Here is a 27157-nt window from a genome sequence, read left to right as displayed (position 1 = left end):
AATATAATAACAGATCAGTAAAACCCGAGCCAGAGGCTAGGCCTTTGAAGGTAACTCTGCCGGCCAGCAGCAGTGCGAGATAAACAGTCTTTTATGATTTCCTGAGTGTGTGCTTCTTGTCCCTTCCTGGGCACCAAGTATTTGCTGTAACAAAATGAATTTCAGTTTTTCCACACCACAATTGTTTGTGCCAAGGTGGCTGATGTGTGTCAACATCAAGGAATCCCCCACTCCTGGGAACCAAGAGGAAGTTTCTCAAAACTATAAGGCAAAGGCGTTTCACCCCTGTATCAATCCAGCTTCGGAAATATTCTATTAGTGACATGGGCCCTTTCCCCAAACAAAATGAAGCTTTCTGTATACTACCAATATAGTTCAAAAAAAAAAAAGAGAGAGAGAGAGAGAGAAAGGAAGAAAGGAAGGAAGGAAGGAAGGAAGGAAGGAAGAAGGAAAAAGAAAATCCTGCATTTTTATAAAACTTGATGAAAAACAGTATTTCACCAGGAGTAAACAGTTGTCAAAAATGCACACACTTCACTTGGCGTCTCCAGGACCCTCACCTCCCTGTGCCTGGTCTGTTTGGGCATCTCTGTTTTCCGCAGGGTTGTTCCCATCCTCACCAGTATTTGCTTTTCCCTTTTCCTCTTTGGGTACCTTCTCTCCTTTCTTCACAGGGGTCTTTTGAGGGTTGCGCTCTGGCTTTGGAGGCACAGAGAGCCTGCAGACCTTTTCTGTGGCTCATCCTTCACCTTGGCTTTCCTTCTGCTGGCATCCCCTTCAACGATTCTCTTAGGTATGGTAGTCGCGACAGGGGGTGTAGGTGCTGGTTGGGGGATGCAGTGGCCCTCGGTTTTAGCCGATCCGGGGTCGTTCTTGCCTCTTCTTCACACAGCTCCACCTCCATTTTACTTAAAAGGAAATGGAGCACATAAAGTTTGGGTAATTTGCCAAAAGTCAAACAGAGAGTGAGTGGGAGAGCTAATAATTATACATGGCAACTAGGTGCCAGAACCTTTGCTTCTAAGCAGAATGTTCTGATGCCTAACACATTATAGGCAAGCAAAGCAGTTGGCAAGGGGTGAGCTTCTGATGAGAGTTTTAACATTAGATTATTATCTGTCAGGTGATAAAGTTCTAGTTGGACAAGTGTGCAAGGAGTGTGGGGGAGATATGACAGGTGGTTTTAGCCCTATACCTTATGACTAATACTGAAAGGCAGGATTTGGAGGGCTGGGGCACAGGCAGGTGACAAAAGCAGGTCTAGAGAAAGAACACGTGATAAAACGCAGTGTAGGTCACAAAGCAACAATCATAAGGATAGAACAAGAGGATCATATATGTAGTAGGAGAGATGTCGTGATAGCAATCAGGCCTTCTAAGTATGAAAGGCTTATGCTCTGCCTGAAAACCAGATTTGCCTCAAGTTTTCAGGTTGTGGGACTGTTTAATTCCAATAGTATGCTTTGATGGGCCATAAAAGTAAGGATAGAAAGTCATTTACTGTACCTTTCCATTAAGGAATTTTCTAAGAGTGCGGACTCCTTGGATGTGGAGGGAACCCTCCGAATGTGGCCAACCTCGCTCTCATGCTCCTCACCTCTATCAACTAGCAACTTCATTTTATTTGTAGCAGTTGTTGACTAAAAGAACTTTTACTGACTTTCCTTTTCAAGTCTTCCAACAAGGTCTGCCAGAAATACAGGAGACCCTGGTTTCCCATCCTAGTTTAGGTCTGTGCTTCCATTGTACCTGGGCATAATCCACTGCCATTCTTCTGTCTGATAAAATTTTGATGGCTTGTTCTCTTGTCAAATAGATTATGAAACAATGCATGTCCAAGACTGCATCTCCATCCACTCCAATCCCCGGCAGCCAGGCTAGAGCTTTGCCAGACGGCAGGAGTTCAGGATTGTCGATGTCCTTCTTCCGGGGGCGCCTGGGTGGCTCAGTCAGTTAAACATCTGACTCTTGGTTTGGGTTCAGGTCATGATCTCTCATTCATGGGATAGAGCCCCACTTTGGAATCTGCTTGGGATTCTCTCTCTCCCCTCTCTCTCTGCCCCTCCCCCACTTCCCTCTCTCAAAATGAATAAATAAACTTTAAAAATAAGTGATGTCCTTCCAAATACTAGAGAATCTACTGGGGAGGAAGAATGATACTTGCGCAGTTTCTAAAGCATCTGTGTTTTCCACTTAGCAGTTTGTTCTTTGTGCTGACTGTGGAGTTATTTATTGAAACAGCTTCTCTTCACATACACATGCACATGGATGGTTAGTACCAAGTTGCAGTTTGAACAAAGCTTCACTGAAGATATGAGGGAAGAGATCAGATGGGAATATCTGCAAAAAAAAAAAAAAAAAAAAAAAGAAAAGAAAAAAAGAAAAAAAAACAGAAAAAAATGTAACATTAAAGTTCATTATTATTCTCAGGTGTCTGAATTTCACTGATTATACTCAATCACAGCAATCCAGCATTAGTCAAAAGACCAGTCAGAATCTCTGCCATCTTGTCTCTTTGCCAACTTCTGGTGTCACCAATTCTCTGTTGACCACCTGGAGGGATTGTCTATTTCCTTTTAATCTCAGCGGAGGGCAGGGGCTGGGGGAGTAGAGAGGATGACAATTTATTATTATTTTAAGGGAAAAATTTTAAATTGTTAGCAATTATCCTTGCTATCAGATAAAATATTGTTGATATATATGAACAGATCTCATCATTCATTCAAGGGTATATGCGTATTTTCTTCTAAATGGTGCCATCAAAAGAAGACTTGAGTAGCAAAAGATATATATGATGGATTTATTTTCATATAGCTCCAATATATATACTCAATTTGACTACTGCAGTAAAATGCTATTATTAGAGCATAAGTATTTTATAATCCATTTTATTCATTTAAATTAACCTAGATTTCCCCATATATACCTTCCACTCTCCCCACTGGCACAAGGGTGTGTGACTGTGTGTATATGTGAGTACGTGTATCTTAGAGAATTTAGAAGATGATATTAGCCAGATTTAAAACAGTAATTATATGTACCTAAAGAAAACTGACTCACACTTAGATATAAAAATTTGGATTTTAAAATCTTGAAACTTTAACTGGATATTCCTTGACTTTTTATTTTTCCTTAAACAGAACCAAAACTAGTAACAGCCTTATTTGTTTACTTGTTTCTGTAACTCCCTAATAATATACACATTTTGCTTTTTCATACGGTTGTAAGAGAAAAAAATGGAAAAAGATGCCAACATGTCTCGATCTGTGGGCTTGAAATAAGAGAAATGCCAGGCAAGTCCTGCACTCACTGCTGTCAAGGTGCTGGCTTTCAGTGTTAAAATTCATGCTTGAAGCTCAATGAAGATCTCACAACGCTCACTGCTTAGCTCTTGCAATGGTGCTAATTCAAAGGTTTACTCAACTTTTGTTGCTATATTTTCCCTTTCGTTTTAAAGGAATTTTAAATTACATAAAATTTGTATTGCATCATAAATCTATATTTAACAAAAAGGCAAAGTCTTAACAAGTTTCTAAAACTTTCAAAAATATGAGATCCCAACAATTTTGCTAAATAATTAGCACTTCAATCAGTATTTTGTATATATAAAATATTTTATTGTCTTCAACCTTTTCTTTTTGTCAAAAGAAGAAAAATTACTCTGACCTTCATTCTAGAACTAAAGCATCTATTATTTCAGAAATTTAATCACCCAATATTTTTCTCAAAATTTTTAAATGTCATGACCTGGGTTTGCCCATTTAGTTTTCTTTTTTCCCCTGGTAATTTTTTTCAGATGTTTGCCATAAGCAGCAACTACTTTAAGTGAAAAGAAAACAAATCTTTCTCCTGGTTCTCACTCAGTAATTTGGGAATTACACATTATTTATATGGGATTGTATATCTTTGTCTACATTTTAATGACTGAATTCAAATAGATTTTTCAATTACTATCTACTGTATTATTTTAATCACTCAAAAATCATCAAATTGTTAAAAATCATTTCTAAAATGTTGCTCCTTATTAAAGCACAAGTTAAGCTAAATAACAACAAAAGTATCAACACTTTAACATCACTAACATCAAATAATATTTCCATAATGGAAAAGTACCATTCTCCAGGCATAAATTATTTATGTGGCCAAACTTGACTGAAAACAAATATCGTCATGACACTGAAATATGAAATCTTTATTTGTTCTTCCACTGTGAGGCATGATCTATTGGGGGTCACCAACATAAGTGTACACAAAATAACATTTCTTTACTAATGGACTCCCAAAATATCCCCAACTCCCAACGTTGTAATGTATGTATATTTCTCTTCATGTTTTTATGTGTGAATTCTTCCCTTGGGAGATTATACACATGAACAGACACACGCTTGTATGTATGTATGTATATATATATATAGAGAGAGAGAGAGAGAGAGATACACACACACTTTTGGAAGAAATACTTATATATTTACTTTTTGAGATTTTTATATATGATATATGTGATATGATATATACATAATATGAATACATAACATACTGCATAATATTAAATATATATTATATATAATATGTATTTATGTTTTCAATAGTAAAATTTCTGGGTCCTAATTAATGTGTGAATTTAATCTGCCTACTACTTGCATAGAATCTGTCAACATTACTATTGGCATTGCATGGAGATTCCCATATTCTGTTGGTATCATACAGCCTATTTTTCCTTTTGATCTGCAACCACAATCTAACCACTCCTTCAAGAAACGACAGTGTCTCTTCCTCAATTTGCTGCAGGGCAAAGATCAATTACCTTAGAGAAGAATTTAAGGATTCCTATAATCTAATCACTTCTTTTATTCAAAAGGATTTCTAGTTCAACTTGATGTCCTTTCCACTCTCTCTAAACTAATCTCCTTGATGTTTTGCAAACACACTGTACAAACCTGCAGCTGTAAGGTTTTGTTTCAAGCTTCTATGCTGAAGACCTTGCCTTCTCTCTGTTTATCCAAGTTCTACCAATCTGATCTGCAGGATTCAACTCAGTTTAGACATCTCCAAAACTGTGAAAAGTTATTTCTCTTCACCTTTTCTGAACTTTTTTTTCAATAAGCTTTCTGAAACTTAACCGCGTATTAGTATAGATGTATATATACCATATTATTAATATATATGTACATATAATCATGTATTAGTTTTCTTTTCTGTCTTTCTCTCTCTTAAAACAAAACTGATTTAGTGGATTTTGTTGTAGGAAAGCTCCCTTTAGGCTCAGGAAGTTAAAGGGGCTAGCTTGAAGGAGATTTTAATTTACTTTTAACAGAGACAGAAATTTTGCCAGTGCCTTAGAGAGATGTGCTAATTTATTGAGGACCTCCAAATGGTCACTGACAGAGTTCATATTTAATTGAATGGTACACTGTGTTTTGGTAGCATGAAAATTTTAAATTCATTTAATACTCAATCTCCATGAGTATGACATCAGGGGGGAATTTTGGCTTAACTTCTGAAAATACAGCCTCATCCTGGGATCATTGTCTACTCAAGTTTCATTTACCTTTCAATCCATAATTAAAACTCTAAATCTTTTATTGTAACGTACAACTGCAGTGGAGAGATTAAAAATCGTCTTTCCATACCATATCTCAGTTAATATTATCATGTTATTTATCAAACCATCCCCAAAAGATTTCTTTCTATACAAAAATGCATCCCCTGCTACAAAAACAGTTACCAGAGGCCACTGCTCACTAAACTTCAGGTTCCATCTGGGATAAGAGGAGCAAAATTCTAGAAGCAAATTTCCAACAACATAGGTTTTCAGGTTATCACTTTGAAGCTCTGACCATTTTCCTCTCCAACAATCTGACATCTACCTCCTGAGCAATTGGATGTACCATGGGGAAGGTTCTTTGTTGATTCATGGCATTTTGGAGAGGAAATAGCACTGATATATATATGTGCTCTTACCAGAAACATGTCATATTTTACACTGTACAGGGTTTCCACAAATGTATTCCTCTAGCCTGAGTCTTCTCTGTACGAATATGATAAACATGGCTTGAAAAGCAAAACCCAAAAGATGATTCCTACTTGCTCATTTTGCAGGCAGTTTACCAAGGGCTGCCAATTAATATCTTTTCTTCAAATACCTCAAATAGCTTTATTGGGTCAACTTTATAGTTTGGCTTCAGGTCATTTTTCTGTCTCAGAGGAAAAGCACATCAGCATGAATCATGACCCATGACCATACCTGAAAGAATTAAGAGTACTAGGTCTCTTGTTCTGAGCCCCTCTCTCTGGAACAGAATGACAGTATTCTTTCCCAAGGTTATTTGTCATTTATGTGCTCCTTTTCCATATTCCACAGCTTCTGCCTATCTGTTTTTCACCTGGAGACTTGACCTCTCTAGGCTGTAGTTTCATATGCAGCCATGCCATCAACCCCTCACAGGCAAGTAGCAGAAATCTTAGTGTTCCTTTTGTCCATTCTCAATAAAGTGTGCTGTTAGAAAGGGAAAGATTAGAGGACTATCACTACACAGGCAGTGGGCCAGGACTTCCAATTACTCCCAGGTGAGCTACATAGTGTGGAATCTTCATTCAGTCTATTTTTCCCCTTAGAAATATTTATACTTTCAGAGAAATTGATACTATGGCATGATTGTTTGCATGGTGGCTCTTCCCTCTTCCAGAACAGACAAGTGCAGTCCTCGACCTGATACAGCTAGACACAGTAGAATAAGAAAGATATTTTTGAGGTGAGAAAGTCAGATAGTATGTGCTTGCATCATCCTCCAACATTCATTCTCATCCCCATATTTTTTACAAAGAATGCTTTGCAAAGGTGCTCCTCCACTATCCCTTATATTCAGATAAAATCTGAATTTACCCATGAGTTGGATCAGCCTTTCATACCTCTATCACACTCTTTCCATTTTTAATACAGGTTTTTGATTCCAGTTTGAGGATGGTAGGAGATATATTAAGTCCATATGATGTTAAGCTTCTTAGCTCATTTTGCTACATTAGCAGCAATGACATGTCTCCTTGATCTGTGAAATGCAGTTGGTAGAATCAAATAGAAACACAATCTGTTGTTCCAAATCTTGGAGGGGATTGACTTCAGTCAAAGGGTAATAAAGCCCAAAGTAGTAATCATGCCTATTCCAGTCAGAACCTATTTGAAGTCACATGGGGTCACTGGTAAGAGTTCCCCTAACCTACCTGCTAGCTATTGTCCTTGAAAATCTTACCCAAAGCCTTGTAATCTTTTCCTCTTGGCATTCTGGGAAGTGTTTTATACAGGAGAAAAGAATGTCACTTTTATACCCATCATTGAATAGTTTAAACATCTCTGTATTCTTATATTTCATATACCAAGTAGCCAGCTTCAGGGGCCAGAACAAGCCTCAGACTTTGCATTCCAAATTCATTTTGAATCGGCCACTAGGCTTTTCCCAGATAGACATCTACATGACCCGTTTAGATTTTTCTTCAGAATTCTTACAGAGATTTCTAAAATTTCATTCTCCATAGAGAGATATTCCTAATTGTCCTAATTGAAGGCTCATTTGATTGGACACACAGCAAGGCTATTGACAAATTCCAATTGTCTATGAATATCCACATGTTATCCTGGTGGTGGGAGTCCCATGCTTCAGTATCCCCAAATATAATGTCTTCTATTATGTCCATTGTGTGGACTTACCGTGCCTTCTTCAACCAAAGATTTATCATTCGCAGGGTGAATGAGGGCTCATTTCTAAACTGACTTACATCTTTCAGTGAAGAATTTTCCATCAGTACAGCAAGAAGCTTGTTTTGTTTAAACAGAGAGGAAATAATGATGTTTGGGCCATTCAGTAATAGGAGCTCCCCATTTTGGGGATTTTGTCATGGCCCTAAATGCACAACTACAACCTGTTCTTGGATGCAATATATTCCCACCCTTCCCTTCCTTCAGAGCTGCCATTGAACATGCTTCCTTAAAGACCATTTCCATTTTATCATACAGTCCTTCTGAATTGTTCTGTCTTTATTGGATGGCGTCTCTGACGTTGCAGCTGAATTGGGGCTTAGAATTATTTGATGTGGTTCTGTCTCCACTAAAGCCTGGTAACAGATCAATGATTGACTCCTATGAGGATCATCTGTAGTTGCTGCATTCAGCGACTTGCAACCCTAAACTTCCACTATTTTATGCTGAGATGCAATATTAGGCTTCTGTCAGGGAGACGATAATCTTCATACATCTATTTGACAATATTTTCAAAATTATCTGTGCTTTTTTTAAAGTTAAAATATTAACTGTGGATGAAAATCGGGTAATTCTAAAGGTTCTCACTTAGCATGACAAAATGGAGCAAAAGGTTAAATTGACTTATTTAAGCTACAAGCCATTAATGGCAAAGCCCTCTATTTTATACAGTAAGTGCATTCCATTATGGTAAGTGCATTCCATTCCTATCAGGTATAGGCGATGCCACAACAAGATGTTTTTGTTTTTCTTTTTTGTTCTCCAATGTGCAATTTCTTATTAATGCTTATGTCATCCACTGCAGCACCAATGCAACCTCCAAGTCGTTCTTTCAACTTCTGGATATTGCCCTACATAGCTTCAAGTTCCTATGTGACCTTGTCCCCTTTCAATAGGAGGGCTATGTAAAGGGCCCAAACATTTATTGATATCCACTATTATTGGCCTCAGGGTTGTATCACTGGAGGGTTTGCTGGTTATCATGTCACAAGCCTAGAGTTCTTTGCACCCACAATATTTCAAATGCTTCAGAACTATTCCATTTTTCTGTAGGTGCACAGACTGTATTTCCATCTTCATCAATTCCCAAAGAGGTAACATTTAAAGTTCTGCAATTGTGTGTTTAATTATATTTACATTTAAAACATTTGGGATTGTGTATTTAAAATTCTGGGATTTTTGTTTGGATGCTGAACATGGCAACCAACCAAAATTAATATTCATCCTGAATTGTCTCCTCCATTCCACTGTGTTTACCATTCCATTATTTGTCTCTTGATCATTTAAGCAAAGAAATGAAGAAAGCAAGGATTCATTTGCAATTGATGGTACTTTTCAGCCAAGTGGTCCAACTGTCCTCTGGCCTGTTACTGTATAATACTGAGATGGTACTTTTGTAATAAAGTCCTAAATAAGTAGCCTCATGGGGCACCTGGGTGGCTCAGTCACTGAAGCGTCCCACTTTGGCTCAGGTTATGGTCTCACGTTTTGGGATTTCAAGCCCCACATTGACTCTGCTGTCAGTGCGGAGTCCATCAGATCCTCTGTCCCCCTCTGTCTGCCCCTCCCTTCACTTGCTCTCTCTTTCTCTCTCAAAACTAAATGAACATTAAAACAAAATAGCCTCATAGTACACTATGTTTCCAAGTTCCCAAAAGAACTTTGAGCAGAAATGATGCCCATTTTGTTTGCATGTTTGTTTCATATATCAGTCTCGATTTTACCTTGTGTTTCATTTTCCTTTCCCTTTCCTCATCAGTAATTTCACTTTTACAAAAGTGATTAACAGACACAGCAGCCTCCTCTTTTCTATCATTTCCCCTTTCATTCATCTTCTTTATTTCAATCAATTTTGCCATTTTTCCAGAGGTCAAAGCTATATCAGGCAAAGTCTATGGATGAGATTGGTCTCTGCTTAATCTGTTTTAGAGCTTTTGCTACTTTTAACCAAGGGTAAAATGACAACCCTTAGGCATCAAAATCTCATGAAATCCATAATACCTATTGTTTTCCCAAAGTAATTCTGACCTATTGATTTAGGGGTCCAAAAGCTACTCCTTATACTGCTTGTGTTGCTCAATTCTCTTTACTGGTCTAGGGTCTCGCATCTTAAGTCTCAATTACAGGAAGTGAGGCTTACATTCTGAGAAGTTCTGTTCTTAATCAGTTACTTCTTTTATTACAACAATCCTTATTTAATTTCTTTTAAACAGTATATATTTGTAATGTTTAAAGCATAGGAATATCGGAAGATAAGTTAGTGAAGGTCATGTGAAATACTTAAAATTTGTTGTAATTCAGGATTCTTCAAGTCCAAAACATAGGCGTTATCTCAATTATATTTTGTGACTTTCTCATTTTATGTTAGGCATAGAATAATGTTTGTGGAGTTTTTCCTGATGGATTCAAATCAGTTAAATATTTTTTCAATGTGTTGAAAAAGAGTAAGAATAGTATCTCCTTGGTTTCACTTAACAAATTTGAATAAGTAGAGGAGAAAAGAATTGCAATACAAGAAGTAAGAAGCTGTCCTGCAGTAAGCCTGAGATTCAGTCACACTAATATTAGCACAACAAATGATTTTTCACAACTGTCACAAAAACAAAAACAAACAAAAAAAACTCATGGCTTTGCAGCCAAATATTTTATGCTAGATTTTGGTCCACAGGGCAGAGAAATGAGTTACTTTTCACTCTGCAGTATCATCAGTCTTATATTTTCTGTTTATTGGTTTATTTACCTTATTTATTTTTTATTTTATTTCTTATTTCTTTATTTCTTACTCTTATTTCTTATTCTTTATTTCTTATTTCTTCACTTCTCATTCTCCTTTCCACTACAGGCAATCTTTCTGATGTGTTTTTATGTAAATATTTAATGTGATATTTTTGTTTACTTTTTAAATATGTGTTCTCTTGAAGACATAACATACTTGCTCTGTGTGCATGCGTATTCAATTTACATAAACTGTTGCATTATAGAGTTTTGGAGTCTTATACATATATATGTTTTATATATTATAATATATATGTTATATGTATATATACGTTAAGTTTATTTATTTTGAGAGAAAGAGAGAGACACTGGGGGAAGGCAGAGAGGGAGGGAGAGAGAGAATCCCAGGTAGGCACCATGCTGTCAGTGTGGAGCCCGACGTAGGGTTGGATCTCACAAACCTTGAGATCACAACCAGATCCAAAATCAAGTCAGATGTATAACCAACTGAGCCACCCAGGTACCCCAGGAGTGCTTTATATTTTAAACTTTTCTTTACTTAACACTTTATTTTTAAAGATTTATCAATATATCAGCATATGGGGGGATCACATTTAATCCATAGTGTCCCTCTGCTGCTTAGTCTTGCATGGCATGTACCCACGCCATTGCCGTAGGTCTCCCCAATGATAGCTATAAGGATGAAGCAGCTTCTAGCCTGTCACATCTCTGGGAGAGAATTTCTCTGAAGTATTTGTCATGATAGGGATGGCCAGGTCATGAGATAAACATATTCCTCATTCGACTGAGTCCTGTCTAATTGCACTGGCCTGATCTCCACAGCACTAAGCACTCGCTTATAAATAAACTTGAAAACAACACCTTAAAACTTTTCAGATGTTATTCTCATGTGGCTGGAAAGGAAATGAGACCTGGAAACACTAGAATGAATTTGGGGTTAGAATTCTATGACCTGATGATTATTTCTTAAATGTTTTTGACAAGACTTCTGAATAATTCACCATTGATTGAATATTCTGAGAGGCTGAAAGCAGGTTGATTGATTAAATAAGCACATGGAGATATGTGGAGAAACTGACAAAACACTACGTACTCCCAATATACCAATATACCAATAAAATTAAATAAATTTAACTTTATTTTTAAATAGATTTAAATATCCACCTGTATAGGAAAAACATAGAGATTCCTGCCCCTAGAAAAGTTATACAGTTATACAGTATAACTTTACAGACAAAGTAAAATAAAATTATGTTGAATTTTAGTGAAAATAAATATTCTCAGAAATTTTGTAAAGCACAGTCTGCACATATTCTTTCCAGAATAAAAAAGTATCTTTTCTCCTCACATACAGTTCATTTACCAGGTCCAGTTTGCATTTTTAGATAGGACATAAGAAGATAAAGGACATAAAGAATGTCCTTTTACATTATACATTCATTCATTAAAAAAAAATTATGAAATGCCTACTACACCATCTCTACTGTTGCAGGTGCTGGGAAATCAATGTTGAAAAAAAAATAGTACCTCCCTGCTCTCTCTCTCTTTTTTTTCTCTCTCTCTTTCCCTGTATGTGTATGCATGTGTGTGTGTGTGTATGTGTGTGTGTGTATATATAATATATATAATATATATTAATATATTATATATTATATATAATATATTAATATATTAATATATATAATATATATTAATATATTAATATATAATATATATTATATTAATATATATAATATATATGTAATATATATATTATATATATACACATAAGTATAGACAGAGATAAAGATGTATAAAGAGATAGATACCTACAGTGGCTTTTACTGAATTCCCAAAATATAAGATAAAATTACATAACAGTGAATTAGTCATGAAGAAATTTGAAGGTATTATGAAGAGAAAAGCAAAAGCTTTTGTCCTATGTGAACATTAGCATTCTTCTATGTGATTTCTCTTCTTCAGATGATGCTGAGGTGGAGGAGACCCCTGGGTCATTTGAGGTATCTTCAGCAAGAACAAAATGCATATCCAGTAGAAATTGGTGAATATATATTCAATAATTTCTATAATTGTAATCATGCTGGCCCCACAAAATAGGTCCAGTTGACCACCAACATCTGATATAATACAGCCAATAATGAAATCGAATAAATAATGTGTCTTTTATAAAAGGCACATCAAACATTACTAGAGTTTAAATTATTTGAAGCTAATAGATTAACCATAGTTGATATTATATGAAAATGAATTAGTTGTATTATGTTAAGATTGGTATGAAGTAATAGAAATTAATGATATCTTAAAATAATATTTATGTAAATCATCTCAAAAAGGAGAGAGTTACAGAGAAAGAATTAACCAACTGATGACTTGAGAGAGAGAGAGAGAGAGAGAAAGCAATTGTAAAATCTGTTTCCAAAAATACAACTCAAAGATTTTGGAAGATAATAAATTGAGGCAAATCAATAAAACATCCTAGACAATTACAAATTCATTTCCATGTGGTAAATGAACAGAAATGTAACATTCAGGTGACTAATTGAATGATGATGTTTTCCAGAAACAATTTGTGAAGCAATTTGTGAATTCTAGCGTCCAAACTATTTCTTTTTAAGCACTTGTAATATTTCATCTAACTAAAATATGTTAACACAGTATTGCCTTCTCTTTAAGAAATTTTTAAAATCTATATTTGTCTTTATTGATTGTGCTTAGTTGTAGTAAAATGTAACACAAAATTTGCCATATTAATAGATTTTAAGCATGTAGTTCTGTGGCACTACGTACATTCCCACTGTAGTGCAGCCATCACCAACGTCCGTCTCCAGAACTTTTTTATCCCCCCAACTTAAACCCTGTACCCATTAAAAAATCTCTCCAGTCTCCCATTCCCCCCAGCCCCTGGCAACCACCATCCAACTTTTTGTCTCTGAATTTGACTACTGTAGCACTGACTTCTTTTTTTTAAATTATTTTTTAAAATGTTTATTAAAATTTTTTTATGTTTATGTTTATTATTTTAATAATAATAATGAGTGAGGGAGGAGTAGAGGGAGAAGGAGACACAGAATCTCAGGTTCCAGGCTCTGAGCTGTCAGCACAGTCTTATGCGGGGCTCAAACCCATGAACTGCGAGATCATGACCTGAGCTGAAGTCAGTCTCTTAACTGACTGAGCCACTCAGGTGCCCCTGTAGCACTGACTTCTTAAATAGATTACATTATTAATCTTTTTCTCATTGCCTTGGACCATTCTTAGAATCATGCTATTTTTTTTTACAGTTTGGTAGTGAAATATAAGTTGCCTCTAGACCTTTGAGAAATTTGTATATTTCCTCCCCATTTAGGGTCTTAGCTGCTCATGTGTGATTGCTGTTATTTTGCCTGATTGATACTTTTTACTGTCTCCTACATAACTTCCTGTAAATATGCAATAAGATCTACAAAATCAGCAATTAAATTTGTTAAGGACATGAACAGACAATGCTTGTAACTTAAAGATTGAATTTTACTTGAGTGCTGATTCATGGGAGCACATGTACCCCAATGTTTATAGCAGCACTATCAACAATAGCCAAATTATGGAAGGAGCTCAAATGTCCATCACCTCATGAATGGATAAAGAAGAAGTGGTACATATATACAATGGAATACTACTTGGCAATGAAAAAGAATGAAATCTTGCTATTTGCAACAAGGTGGACGGAACTGGAGGGTATTACACTAAGTGATATAAGTCAGTCAGCAAAAGACAGATATCATACGTTTTCACTCATAGGTGAAAGTTGAGAAATGTCACAGAAGATCATGGGGGAAGGGAAAGAAAAAAATATATACTTACAAACAGAGAGGGAAGCCAGCCATAAGAGACTTTAAATACAGAGAACAAACTAAGGGTGGTAGAGAGTGGGGTGGCAGAGGGATGGGCAGGACAATCGGTGGTGGGCACTGAGGAAGGCACTTGTTGGGATGAGCACTGGGTTTTTTTGAGTGAGTGGTGAATCACAGGAATCTACTCCCGAAGCCAAGAGCGCACCATGTGCACTGTATGTTAGCTAACTTGACAATAAATTCTATAATAAATAAATAAATAAATAAATAATAAATTAGAAGTACAAAAAGATTAAATTCTACTCGCTCAGTCTCTTCGCTCCAATCTGAGTGGAGTTCTGTGTGGATGTCTGAGATGCTTATCTACTCAGAAGCAGGATTGCTGGAACACTCTATAAGTCAGTTGCTTGGCGGGGAGGAGTGCCCGGTGTCTGAAAGGAAAGCAAGATGCTGAGTTCGAATATGAATGTCAGCCTTTCTTGGTGAAACCCAGTGTGAGGTTTACTGGAGGTGTGTCTAGGGAGAGAGAAAGTGTCAGATTTAAATGACAGACGAAAGGGGCGCCTGGGTGGCTCAGTCGGTTAGGCATCCGGCTTCGGCTCAGGTCATGATCTCACGGTCCGTGAGTTCAAGCCCTGCGTCGGGCTTTGTGCTGACAGCTCAGAGCCTGGAGCCTGTTTCAGATTCTGTGTCTCCCTCTCTCTCTGCCCCTCCCCTGTTCATGCTATCTCTCCCTGTCTCAAAAATAAATAAACATTAAAAAAAAAAAAATTTAAATGACAGACGAAGACTAGCACTATCACTTCTCCATTGAGAAGCTAAAACCTTAAGTACAAAAGGAAAAAAAAAAAAAAAAAAAGAACCTGAGAGAAAATGTCTTAAAAATTGAAGAACAAGTAAATTAACACTTACCAAGTAACTCAGACACACTCACTGCCTTTTGCTGCTGAGTTATCTTATAGTATAAGTCACTGTAGTTTATTTCAATGTTCACAAGATTCTCCCTGGGGATAAAAACAGAGTTAATCTGGCTCAAGATTGTCAGCATTACTTTTAATGCTTATTTGATGAAATTAATATTCATTTTTAATTCAGTTGTCACTTAATGTTGAATTAAACACAGCACTGTAATCACAATAGCTTGTTACATTTGGAAGGTACTCTTGCCATGTTGGTATTTAAGGAGAAGAATTTTTCCCCAGATCCAATAATTTTTCTATGGCTTATTCCTGAGAAAATTGGAAAAAGACATTAAATGTCAATATCTATTGAGTAGATTGGAATATTTACAAACATTTAAGTATGTGTCTGATCTGAATTCAAATCTTGTCTTTTGTTACTTGTGTGATCCTGGAGAAACCATGTGGGTTTCTGGAACCTTGGTTTCCTCATCTGTAGTGGGGATTTTAGAGTCAGGATTGGATTGGATTTGATTTGATTTTTTTTTTTTTAATGTTTATTTTTATTTTTGAGAGAGAGAGAGAGAGAGTGAGTGAGTGGGGGAGGAGCAGAAGAAAGGGAGACACACAATCCAAAGCCAGCTGCAGGCTCTGAGCCGTCAGCACAGAGCCTGGCATGGGGCTTGAACTCACGGACTGAGAGATCATGACCTCAGCCAAAGTCAGACACTGAATCGACTGAGCCACCAGGCACCCCTAGAGTTGGGATTTTAAAGCTATGTGAGGAGAAATTAAATAATGTATGTAAAGAATTGGCATAGAATCTGGTATATACTGGGTGTTCAATAAATGGCAGTCATTTATATCATTAATATATTAGGGCAGACTGTTTTCCTAGTGTCTTCTAGAAATCTTTACTCGAGACCAAAGTGAATAAAAATTATTTTAAAATATCTCTTCAGATAGCCTTGGATGCCCTCATACTCTGTCCCCACCCCAGCTCAGATCTTACTTTGAACTTGAATAACATATCCAGTTGTCTCATGGTATTTTTCTTTGAATGTTCAACAGGTATTTCAAATTGAACATATTCCAAGTCAAACTCTTCACATTTCCTCCATTTATAAGATATTAACAATACACAGCCAAATCCATCGGTAAATATTTGCTTTATCTTCAAAATATGTACAGAATCCATCTCACCTGGATTTTTCCAATAGCTTTCTGAATGGTCTTTCCACTTCCAACTTTAATGTATTTCACTGCAATATCTACATATCCTATTTCTTCACACAATAATCAAAATAATACTTCTGCAACTAACAAATCATATCACTCTTTTGCTCAAAACTCCCTAGATATTCCCCAGTATACTCTAAGTAAAACTCCTCCATGGCCCTACCTCTGTCACCCACCCACTTTGAACTTTCTCAACTCATGCCCTACCATCATGGGTCATTGCTTATACTGCTTCCTGCCATACCAACCTTCATTGTGCTCTATCCGTACATGAGGCATGCTGTTGGCTTAGAATCTTCCTCTGCATTTGATTTTCCCTCCTGCTGGAATGTTCTTCCACCATTTACCACTGAGGCTAATTCTTATATCTCCTTTAGATCAGTAGTTTTCAAAGTGTGGTCACAGACACTTAGGGGTCCCCGATATCTTTTTGGGGGGTTCATGAAGTCAAAATTATTTTCATAATAAACGAACATATCATGTGATATTTTGACTGTGATTGTTATTTCAAGGAAGCTAGCAAACTGGCAAACTATGGTTATTCAGACTATGATATTTGGTGGACATTGTCACAGAAATGAACACAATGACTTGTTGCTTCAATAGCTGATAAGATTTGTAGTTAATAATAAATTTCGAGGGGCACCTGGGTGGCTCAGTTAAGCATCCAACTTCGGCTCAGGTCATGTTTCACAGCTTGTGGGTTTGAGCCCCATGTCAGGCCCTGCGCTGACAGCTTGGAGCTTGCTTCAGATTCTGTGACTCCCTCCCTCTTGGCCCCTCCCCCATGCACCTTCTCTCTCAAAGATAAATAAACATTAAAAAAATTAATAGAAAATAATAATATAAATTTTGAGCTTAGGTTTTAATGTGACAGAATTTTGGAGAATTTGTGTCTGCTATGATGAGCTTGACAACTCCCCAATTTTTAAAGACTTTTTGATAAATAATGATATTAAAATGAAATATATATTATATAATAAAATGGATCAATATTTGGAAGATCTGCACAACTCAGAGAATTTTTTCTTTTTTTTTAATGCTTATTTATTTTGAGAGAGAGAGAGAGAGAGAGAGCATGAGCAGGAAAGGGACAGAGAAAGAGGAAGAGACAGCATCCCAAGTAGGCCCTGTGCTGTCAGCATGGTGCCCAATGAGGGGCTCGATCCCACGAACTGTGAGATCATGACCTGAGCTGAAATCAAGACTCTGATGCTTCACTAACTGAGCCACCCAGGCGCCCCTAGAAGTTTTCTAATGACCAAGAAATAATGTTCAAAATCATTCGTGGATGAAAGATCCATTGAAAGTACAAGACCAAGAGATATTAATATATTTAAGTACAAAAACTTCATTGAGATGTGTTGATATATCACGACTTTCAAATGGCAGCTTTCCAGTGCCATCCTTGCCTCTTCCAATCCCATAAGAGATAAACTGATAGGAAAGCCCATGCACTTTCTCCTTTGGTAACTGGGAAAGTTCAAACCCTTGGGATTTCTAAGCCAAGTCTGAATTCATAACCACATTGCAAGGCAAAGGTGGCTGCCTCTCCTTGTTCTCTCAAGCCAACAGAGGATCTGCTTGGGAGACCCCAGGGACTTCCCAGAAAGTCTCATTATATGACTATGAATTTTTTCATACTCCCTTGAGGCGAGTGTGACATCATGGGTCCCAACATCCAAATCAGATTTTGAGTAGAGAGTTAATTCCACTCCCCATGGGGCAACCACAAGATGCATATTATAATGAACATGTAAGAAACTTCACTTGTTGAGCTCTGATGTGTTATCAAAGAAAAGTGTCACATATCCCCAAAAGCTATTAAAATATGCCTGTCTTTCCCAACTACATATCTGTTTGACCTAAGGTTTTCTTCACAGTCATCAACCAAAGTAACATAAACCAACAGATTAAATGCAAAAATGAAAATCTAGCTGGCTTCTATTAAGCTAGAGACTGAAGAAATTTACAATATTCTAAAACAATACTACTCTTCTTCCTAAATTATATATTTCTGAAAATAGTTATTGTTTATAAAAATCTTTTAGCTAATGTTGCCATAGAGTAATTTATTATTACTGTTTCAAATGAATTAATAAATAACATTTTTATAGTTTAAATTTTCAATATGACAAATATTTATACAACTCACACAAATAAAAGCTCATTGGACTCTTCAGTAACTTCTAAGAATGCAAAGGGACCTTGAGATCAAAAAGTTCGAGAACCACTGCTTTAGATCTTTGCTCAACTGCCACCTTCTCAGGAAGATCTTACTTTATTTCAATCCTCAACCCTAAGAACAACTCTTCCTGACTCTGGCTTCCTTGGGCCCTTTTTCTGCTTCCTTTCTCTCCACAGCACTTAGCACCATCTGATATGACTATATATATTTATTGTTCATCTTCACCCCAGTGGGAATAAGTGCAACAAGTCAGGGTTTTTGTCTTTTGTTCAGTGAGGTAAACTTAATGCCTAGAACACCTCATATCCTGACACAGAGTAGGTGCTCAGTACATATTTGTAAAATGAAGAAATAAGGAACAAATTGAAGATGAAACCAATGAAGGAAGGGGTAGATATTAACCTGTCTGTTTATAAGCTGAGGTGGAAACCAACCACCTGACGATTTTTCAGATGGCAACAATAAGAATGAGTCCTATTAGCAATGTTTCTTGGAATTACGTGGTGTTTTCTCATATATCTAAGGAACATGGCTGTAAATCACTCTCCTAATTGTTCACAGTTAGAAATCAATATTCCTAAGTACACTTACTTCAAAATATATCATTAATATGTTTACTTAATTTCCACTGGTTTAACCCAGGGTGACAGGAGAATGTATTTTATTTAAGTTGATAATCAGGAGGTACTGCCATATTTACAAATAATAAAACAGCTGCCAAAGTGAAGAAAATAATAAAGTCTTGGAAGTCCAGTAATTTTAGCAATACTGCAATCTTTTTGCTCTCCATTGTGCTCTTAATTTGCATGTACACTGATAATATTGTTTAATTTCCTAAGCACAAACCTCATAACTGTTTCCAATCATTATCCATCTGTGTTTTTGAGAGAAGATAAATTCATCCCTTACAAAATAGTGTGACATTTATTCTACTTCTTGCAGGCATGTGCCTTGCTTGCCTAGTAATTTGGCTCTCATTGAATCTATGCTTCATGAAGATAATGAAATTGTTTGGGATTTAAGTCCAAGAATATTTGTTTGTGTCGGGGAGGCACAACTATAACATATTTGGATTTTAATAACAGTAAGGAGATCAACATAAAAATCGAGAGTATATTGCGTTTACAAAACACTAAATAAGGACTTCCAGTTGCTTGAGTACGAGTGCTGTATTAAGGGAAATGAATTAGTTTTGCATAAAACAAACAATTTCATACAATTTTTACTTGAAAAATTGTCAAATTAAAACAGAACAATTCACAAATTTCATTTGTTTTGCTAATGGAATTGGCCTAGATTCAGCCAAAATTTATCTTTATCTTCAATAAATTTATCTTCACTTGCAAACTGCCTACCTTAGTCAAGCTAAGCTTCCTATCATCTTTCTAATGGGGTTTGGCAGCTGCCACATGAGGCCCTAGATTGGTCATAGTCTGAGGTTGGCTGTGTGCACGGAAGAAACACAGACAAGTCTTCATGTATGTTGGAAGTTGCTTTGTTTCAAATCTTACCGTGGCTAAGATTTCACATCTGCTCTCCTGGCATTTGTGTTTTCTGATTTATTACTCTTTGATTTCTGGTACCTGTGCCCAAGCCAGTTTCCTAATTATATGTGTGGTTTTTAACCACCAGCTCCATCTATGATTTGGACACCCTGCATTCCGCTGCCTCAGTTCAGCGACTCGCCCTATTCCTCACAGTAATGGCCTCAACTCTTCACAGCCATGTGAGGTCCTCACATATCCATTGTGTGATAAGATTAATTGGAAAGAAATTTATAATAATCTAAGTTTTAGGGAAAAAAACCTCTCAATGTTCTCTAGGATCATCTTCGTTATACATGGGTTCTTTTTTGATTCACCGATATGTCTCCAAAATCATGCCTACATTCTTTGCATATTAAATAGTGATGAAACTCGGGAGATCTCTAGCAGCCAAAAGTCACACAAAGTACTCTTCTTGGTCATATTTTAGTATAACAGAAATAATACCATATATAAATCACTTTCACATATTAAAATGGAATACAAAGAGACATCTGTACTGGATACAAAACCATTAACAGAGATCATTGCAAATTTTCTAGCCTTTTCTTCTTCTTATCTGCTAAGTATTTGAAATCATACCTTATGAACCCTGTCTTGATGAAAGTACTTTCTCTTTCTGATTTAAAAATGTCTTAAATGTTTCTATTTAATTTCTGAGAGAGAGATAGAGAGAGAGAGAGCGAGCGAGCGTGAGCGGGGGAGGGGCAGAGAGGGAGAGAGACACAGAATCCGAAGCAGGCTCCAGGCTCTGAGCTGTCACCATAGAGCCTGATGTGGGGCTCAAGCCCACAAACTGTGAGATCATGACTTGAGCCGAAGTCAGACCCTTAATCGACCCAGCCAGCCAGTTGCCCCGCTTTCTGATTTTTAAAGATCACTTTATTGTTTGGGTATTTACATGGGGAGAGTATTTTATTTATTTCATTAAAATAAATACCAGGATAGCACTGGATTCAAAACATGCTTTTACCGTTAGATACCCGGCTGTGCAAAAGTAAATCAGCTTTTAATTAGTTAATATATTTTAATTATATTAAATGAAATTGCAAACACCAATGTACTATATTGCTGTTTCAGGTGCTCAACTTAAAAATATAAACACGAAACAAAGAGAAATGTTAAGGCTGCTCCCTGATTTTAAAAGAGTTCTCCATGAAGTTTGACTTGCAATTTCTAATGGTGTAGCAGAAAGAGACCTAATTTAATCCTCAGTTAATGAAACTTGGAAGTATATATCTTTATGGAAAAATACAAGGAATCTGTGGTCATAAGTCTTGGGCATAAGTTCTTTCTGTGCCACTGACTACCTTTATAGGACATTTACATGAGATACAGTGTGCTTCAGTTTCCTTACCTGTAAAATGAGAACAATAATTTGTGTTCCATCAACCTTACAGTTATTAAAACAAACTATGTGATATGCAGGTAAGGAGTTTTCACACTTTAATTTTTTTAACGTTTATTTATTTTTGAGACAGAGAGAGACAGAGAGTGAGCAGGGAAGGGGCAGAAAGAGCAGGAGACACAGAATCTAAAGCAGGATCCAGGCTCTGAGCTGTCAGAACAGAGCCTGATGCAGGGCTTGAACTCACAAATCGTGAGATCATGACCTGAGTCGAAGTCGGACACCCAACTGACCGAGCCACCCAGGTGTCCTGGAGGTTTTCATACTTTAAAGCATCAACTAATATTAGTCAGTACTATTATTTTCTCCAGTTGGGTCAACAAGGGTGAGATCATGAGCAAATTACTCAAGCAGGCCTCATTTTAGTTTTCACACAATTAAAGGATTCAAGGGCATGACCTTATGTACTTTTAAAATTCTAGGTTTTCATTGTTAATTGAGTGACATAAGTCTTTGCCTCCTTTGATTGATCAGAATTTTGTTTTCTTGGCCTTTAAGAGTTTTGAGTAAACAAAATATTCGTGCTGATTTCAAGGAATTTACAAGACTAAAAAAGATTACCTGATATATTCCTGACTTTGATTTAACTTCTTGGAAAGATATTTCAAAGGTTTTTGACTTGGAAAAGTAGAATAAGAAATAGTAGCAGAGTATTCTGTTTCTTCACAAGGAACAGGGCAGCTAGAATTTATGTTTTCCCATTGTACATGATTCCTTAACTTTAATGTAGTCTGAAATGAAAATCAGGACAGGATATTGAGAAAAGGGGATCATTTCACAGTTGGGAGGAAAGAGTTTTTTAAAATTTTATCATTTGATTTTCAATGCTAAAAACGTGGTTAACAATTTCTATCATCACTGTCTTAACAAATGGTGTTTATATTTTATATTTTAACATAAATACAGCGAAGGAGAAAGAATATGAAACATAGGAATTATTATCTTTTAAATTCATTGAGTCACTGGCTTCTGACCTTTGTGAGAAATGAGAAGTTTTTTCTAGAAATTCTTTGGGTTTATCTCCATAAAATAGTATGCATTTGGACAGGAGAAAGATGGAAAGTTGTTTGTGTGACCTTATATCACTTTGAGAGGAACTTTGAAATATAATCCTGAAAGCCAATGACTCAGGTTTAAAGTAAACTTATCCTGCGGTTTATCTCAAGTTCTAACAGCGTAAAATACATGGCTGGGTGTTCAGATTATCTTGTAGCTGTGGACCTAGTGACTTCTTACTCAACCACCGAGGTTCTCTGTCCTCTGTCTTGTCTTGACTTCTGTAGAGCAATCAAGCTATCGATGCAAATGTATCCTTGAAAAATCCCCTGCAGGAGGTGGTATTTGTCTCCAGCTTTCCTTTGGACCACATCCTGGTACCCAATCTCTCTGCTCCTCACTCTGGGTAAATATTCCTTTCTTGTTCTTCCCTGTAGTTTTGCTACCGAAACTCTTTGTTCTTGTGAATGCTTTGTTTACCAAGACTCCCTGATTAATGGCAAACTTTGGGTTTCTTCTCCGGAATCTAAGTATGATACTTCTTCAGGGCATGACTTTTGCTTGCTTTCTCTAGTTCTTTATTCTGGTAATAAACACCATCCTTTCCTTCAACTCACACAAACACATCCACTCACACACACATGCTGTCATAAGCACACATTTTTCTGTGTAACCCATTATCACTCCACACTCCCTGAAGGACTGCATGCATGATTTATTTCCCCAAACTTTCTCTCCAGCCTCCATCAGGGATAGGAAATCATAAGAAATTTGACAATGTAACTCCTAACTCCACTGGTCAATAATCTGACTTCTGCATATTCAGCTTGAAAGATATTAAAAAATACATCAGGTTCCTTCTACCCGTATCCATTCCATGAACTATTTTACAACAATGGAAAAGAAACTTCTCATTCTATTCCTGGTGTCCTGGAGATATTTCCACAATGGGACAGAACAGCAAGTTTTATAGAATATTATTCTATTTTAATTTTAAAAAACAATGATTTACCATCATAAATATGAACCTATTTATGTGGAAAAAAATAAAAGTAGAATATACTAGAGTATTAACATTGGTTTGGAGTTAAGATAAATAATATGAAAGTAAAAAAATATTGCTTAAAAAGAAGTTGTACCCAGTAAAGGTGGCGTGTATGGTATTGGTCTCATTTGCATAAAAATTTATATAAGCATTTACATATAATGCGGTATATAACGAAATGAATAAATGAGAGGATGGTCACCTAAATAATGATAATAACTCTCAGAGTGATGCAACTTGTACTGATCTCCGCAAGACTTTTCTCTGTTCTGTAACGTTGGAACTAGTCATAACAAGCATGCTTTATTTATGTAATAAGAAAAAAAAAAAAAGCAAGGCTATTTTGATTATACAAAACTATAAAATTGAAAAAACACAAAATTTGGAAATAAAAATCATGCGGTGCCTGGGTGGCTCCGTCAGTCAAGCATCTGTCTCTTGATCTCAGTTCAGGTCAGGATCTCACAATTCGTGAGATAGAGCCCCACGTTGGGCTCTGGACTGACAGCACAGAGCCTGCTTGGGATTCTCTATCTCTCTCCTTACCTCTCCCCTGCTCATACTCCCTCTCTCAAAATAAATACACTTTTTTTTTAAAGAAAACAAATAAGAATCAAAGCTTTCTGCTGTGACTTTGTCACTGAATGTCTGTTTTTCATAAGAATTTTTTAATGTCTATTTATTTTTGAGAAAGAGAGAGAGAGAGCATGCAAGTGGAGGGAGGGCAGAGAGAGGGAGACAGAGAATCTGAAGCAGGCTCCAGGCCCTGAGCTGTCAGCACAGAGCCTGACATGGGGATTGAACCCACACACCGTGAGATCATGACCTGAGCTTAAGTCTGACACTTAACCCACTGAGCCACCCAGGTGCCCAGGTCAATGAATATCTTTAATTCAGGTGCATCTTGAATTCAGAGGGTTTTGTTTTGTTTTACTGTCTATGTCTATATAAGCTACTGTTCCTAATTCTAAAAACATTGAAAAAGTTCCTCTTTACAGTCTCTATTCTGTTTCATCTCAGGACTAGCGATACTATGGTTTAACGTGTTGTATCACTCTGAGCAATTGTCATATAAATCGTGAGAATAAAGAAATAAATTAAACCACTTACCAAGTGTAGGTGAAACACAGTTGTAAAACTTTTGTAGGTCACACTCTATCCCATTTCCTTAAAAATAATAAATCTAAACATAAAGACTTTACATTTCATGAAATAAGTGACATAATGACAAAAATATATTTTATCCATCCATCTTGTGGTTTGCAAAACAGCAAGAACAACAACAAACTATGAAAACATGCTAATACTTAAGGTAAATATACATTGAAAGGAAAAATAGTAATGTTTTTGTTAATTTCCATGTTTCTCTTCATCCATCTATATCAGGCAAAATCATTTAAGTGGAGATAATGTCTTAAAACGTAGCTTTGAAGTTTAAAATTGTTCTCACACTTATCATCTCATTTGTCCCTACACTAATCCTGTGATGTGGGAATCATCATTGTTATAAATAAGAAACTAAGGTCCAGAAAGTGGTTTGTCCAAGCAGTTGCAGGGGAGCTGGGCTTGGCTCATTTTGCTCACCTTCTGTCCTGTTCCTTCTATGCATTGATTGATTGTTTGATTTTTTTTTATGGTATTGGAAGATGCATAGCATACAGTATACTTTCTTTAAAAAAAAAAAAGTTTTTATCTAAGTTCCAGTTAGTTAACCTGCAATGTAATATTAGTTTCCGGTGTACGATTTAGTGACTGAACACTTCCATATTTACATATGCTTTAAACTTACCTGTAATTACAATACTTACATGTGCTTTAAACATACATATACACACTGACACACCTGGTATGTTGCCTTTCTAGCGGTAGTATGGGGCAGGTAAGGACTAATATTGTTAACCATTGGCTGTGGACCTTGCGAGAAATTGTAAAATCAATATGTAGCAGAGCTGGGATTAATTCCAGGCTGATTCTAAAACGTTAGTCATTGCACCTTAACATCGCTAATTGTCTACTGCCGTAACCCCATGCGGTCTCTGGGGTTAGCCTCAATGTTTAGTCAAGGATCTTGAAAATAACCAAAAGGGATTGTCCACTTATAATTTGCAGGTACATTTGGCTAACTATGAGGAAGTGCTCTTTGTAAAGGAAATGAAAGAAATACAAAAAATAAATCTACTTTCATCATTAAATTGATAAAGAAGCCTGTCTTTCCCAAAGTATGCGGGGCTTCTTCAAATGCTGTTTTTCTCATTGCAAAGAGCAATGACGTTTTGGAAACAATCCATATCTGAAAAACTGATTTTGGGGATTGGCTCTGCAAGTTGTTAGTAGAGGTACTTTCGCTGCTTCATTTAACGTCTCTATATTTTTAACGTCCTCGTCTATGTTCTCACGTAGATGGATATGTGAGGATCAAACCAAATAAGATACCATTTTGGAAGCACGTGGGATATGCAAAAGTTTGCACAAATGCCATGCTTCGTATTTTATATTTCACTTTGTCTAGCTCCTAATTACATAGTTGTAATTAACTTACAAAATTACATATTTATAATCCAGTTTCTGACTTGTAAGAAGTAATACATTTTAAAATTATAAACATTATGGTTCATCCATCAGTTCAGATTTTTTTTTTCCCCAGAAACTTTGGAAAGATAATTAGGAATGATGGATCAGATCCAGCATTAGCAGTTTTACAGAATGGCAGTTTTTGAGGGGCCAGAGGCCAATGATCAGAATGCTCGAAAGAAGGAAGTGATGATTCTCAAAATTCCTAAGAAGTTTGCCAAGTAGAAACCATTGTTAATAAGAGCAGAGTTAGTAGTATATCCAGTGTGTGTGTGTGTGTGTGTGTGTGTGTGTGTGTGTGTGCGCGCGCGTGCGCGGGAGATGGGCCATAGCAGCAAATTTAAAGGGCCAAACCGGTATTGCCTTTAATGCACTCTACACTTCTTTATAAATTTGCCGGAGAAGGGGGATGAGGCAAATCTGAATAAAAATAACCAGTGTTTATATAGAGTGTATTCTGTGTCAGGTGGGTTTCAAGCTACTTACATGCTCCTTTCATCCTTATGACAATCCCATGAGCTAGGATACTATTATTATTCTTCCCAGCTTATAGGAGGTACAGAGAGGTTTAGTTGAAGGTCACATAGAGGAAAAATTGTGTAGCTGAAATGAACAGCCTGGGTCAGAGTCTAGCTCTTATCCACCCTGCCCTACTGCATCCTTCGGGGCTTGCTTCCAATATCCATGACTTTGGAAATGTTCCAAATTCTATGCAAAGGGAGCCTCGGTTGTTTTTCTAACCAGAAAGAAAAGAATTCCCCAATGATGAAATATTTGGGGTTAAGATTTATATAGATGATCTAATTTTGCTTTCAAACTGAGAAAACTGTGATGATCGGTTTTAGATATTTAAGAGCACCCAGACTTACATGCTCAAAAGAAGAATTGGGGCCTCGTTCAATTTTCTTTTCTTTTCCAGAAATCTCCACTATGACTCCGGGATTTAAAATC

General features: G+C 36.5%; 1 protein-coding gene and 1 pseudogene across 1 annotated transcript in view; both read right to left on the bottom strand.

The window, feature by feature from the left end:
* Positions 1-435: 435 nt before the first annotated feature.
* On the bottom strand, positions 436-1619 carry LOC109262178 (non-histone chromosomal protein HMG-17-like; annotated as a pseudogene).
* A 10796-nt stretch (positions 1620-12415) lies between these two features.
* Positions 12416-27157, bottom strand: part of ASIC5 (acid sensing ion channel subunit family member 5) — a 29847-nt gene continuing 15105 nt past the window's right edge. Inside the window, 5 exon segments of the mRNA XM_053900702.1 lie at positions 12416-12603; positions 15229-15320; positions 22156-22283; positions 22285-22325; positions 24746-24802. Of these exon segments, the coding sequence (XP_053756677.1) occupies positions 12416-12603; positions 15229-15320; positions 22156-22283; positions 22285-22325; positions 24746-24802 (506 nt within the window).

Source organism: Panthera pardus, unplaced genomic scaffold (genome assembly GCF_024362965.1).
Source record: "Panthera pardus isolate Hobbes unplaced genomic scaffold, ASM2436296v1 HiC_scaffold_13, whole genome shotgun sequence".
Lineage (NCBI taxonomy): Eukaryota > Metazoa > Chordata > Mammalia > Carnivora > Felidae > Panthera > Panthera pardus.
The sequence above is the reverse complement of the archived record's forward strand: the minus strand, read 5'-3'. Positions and strand labels throughout refer to the sequence as shown.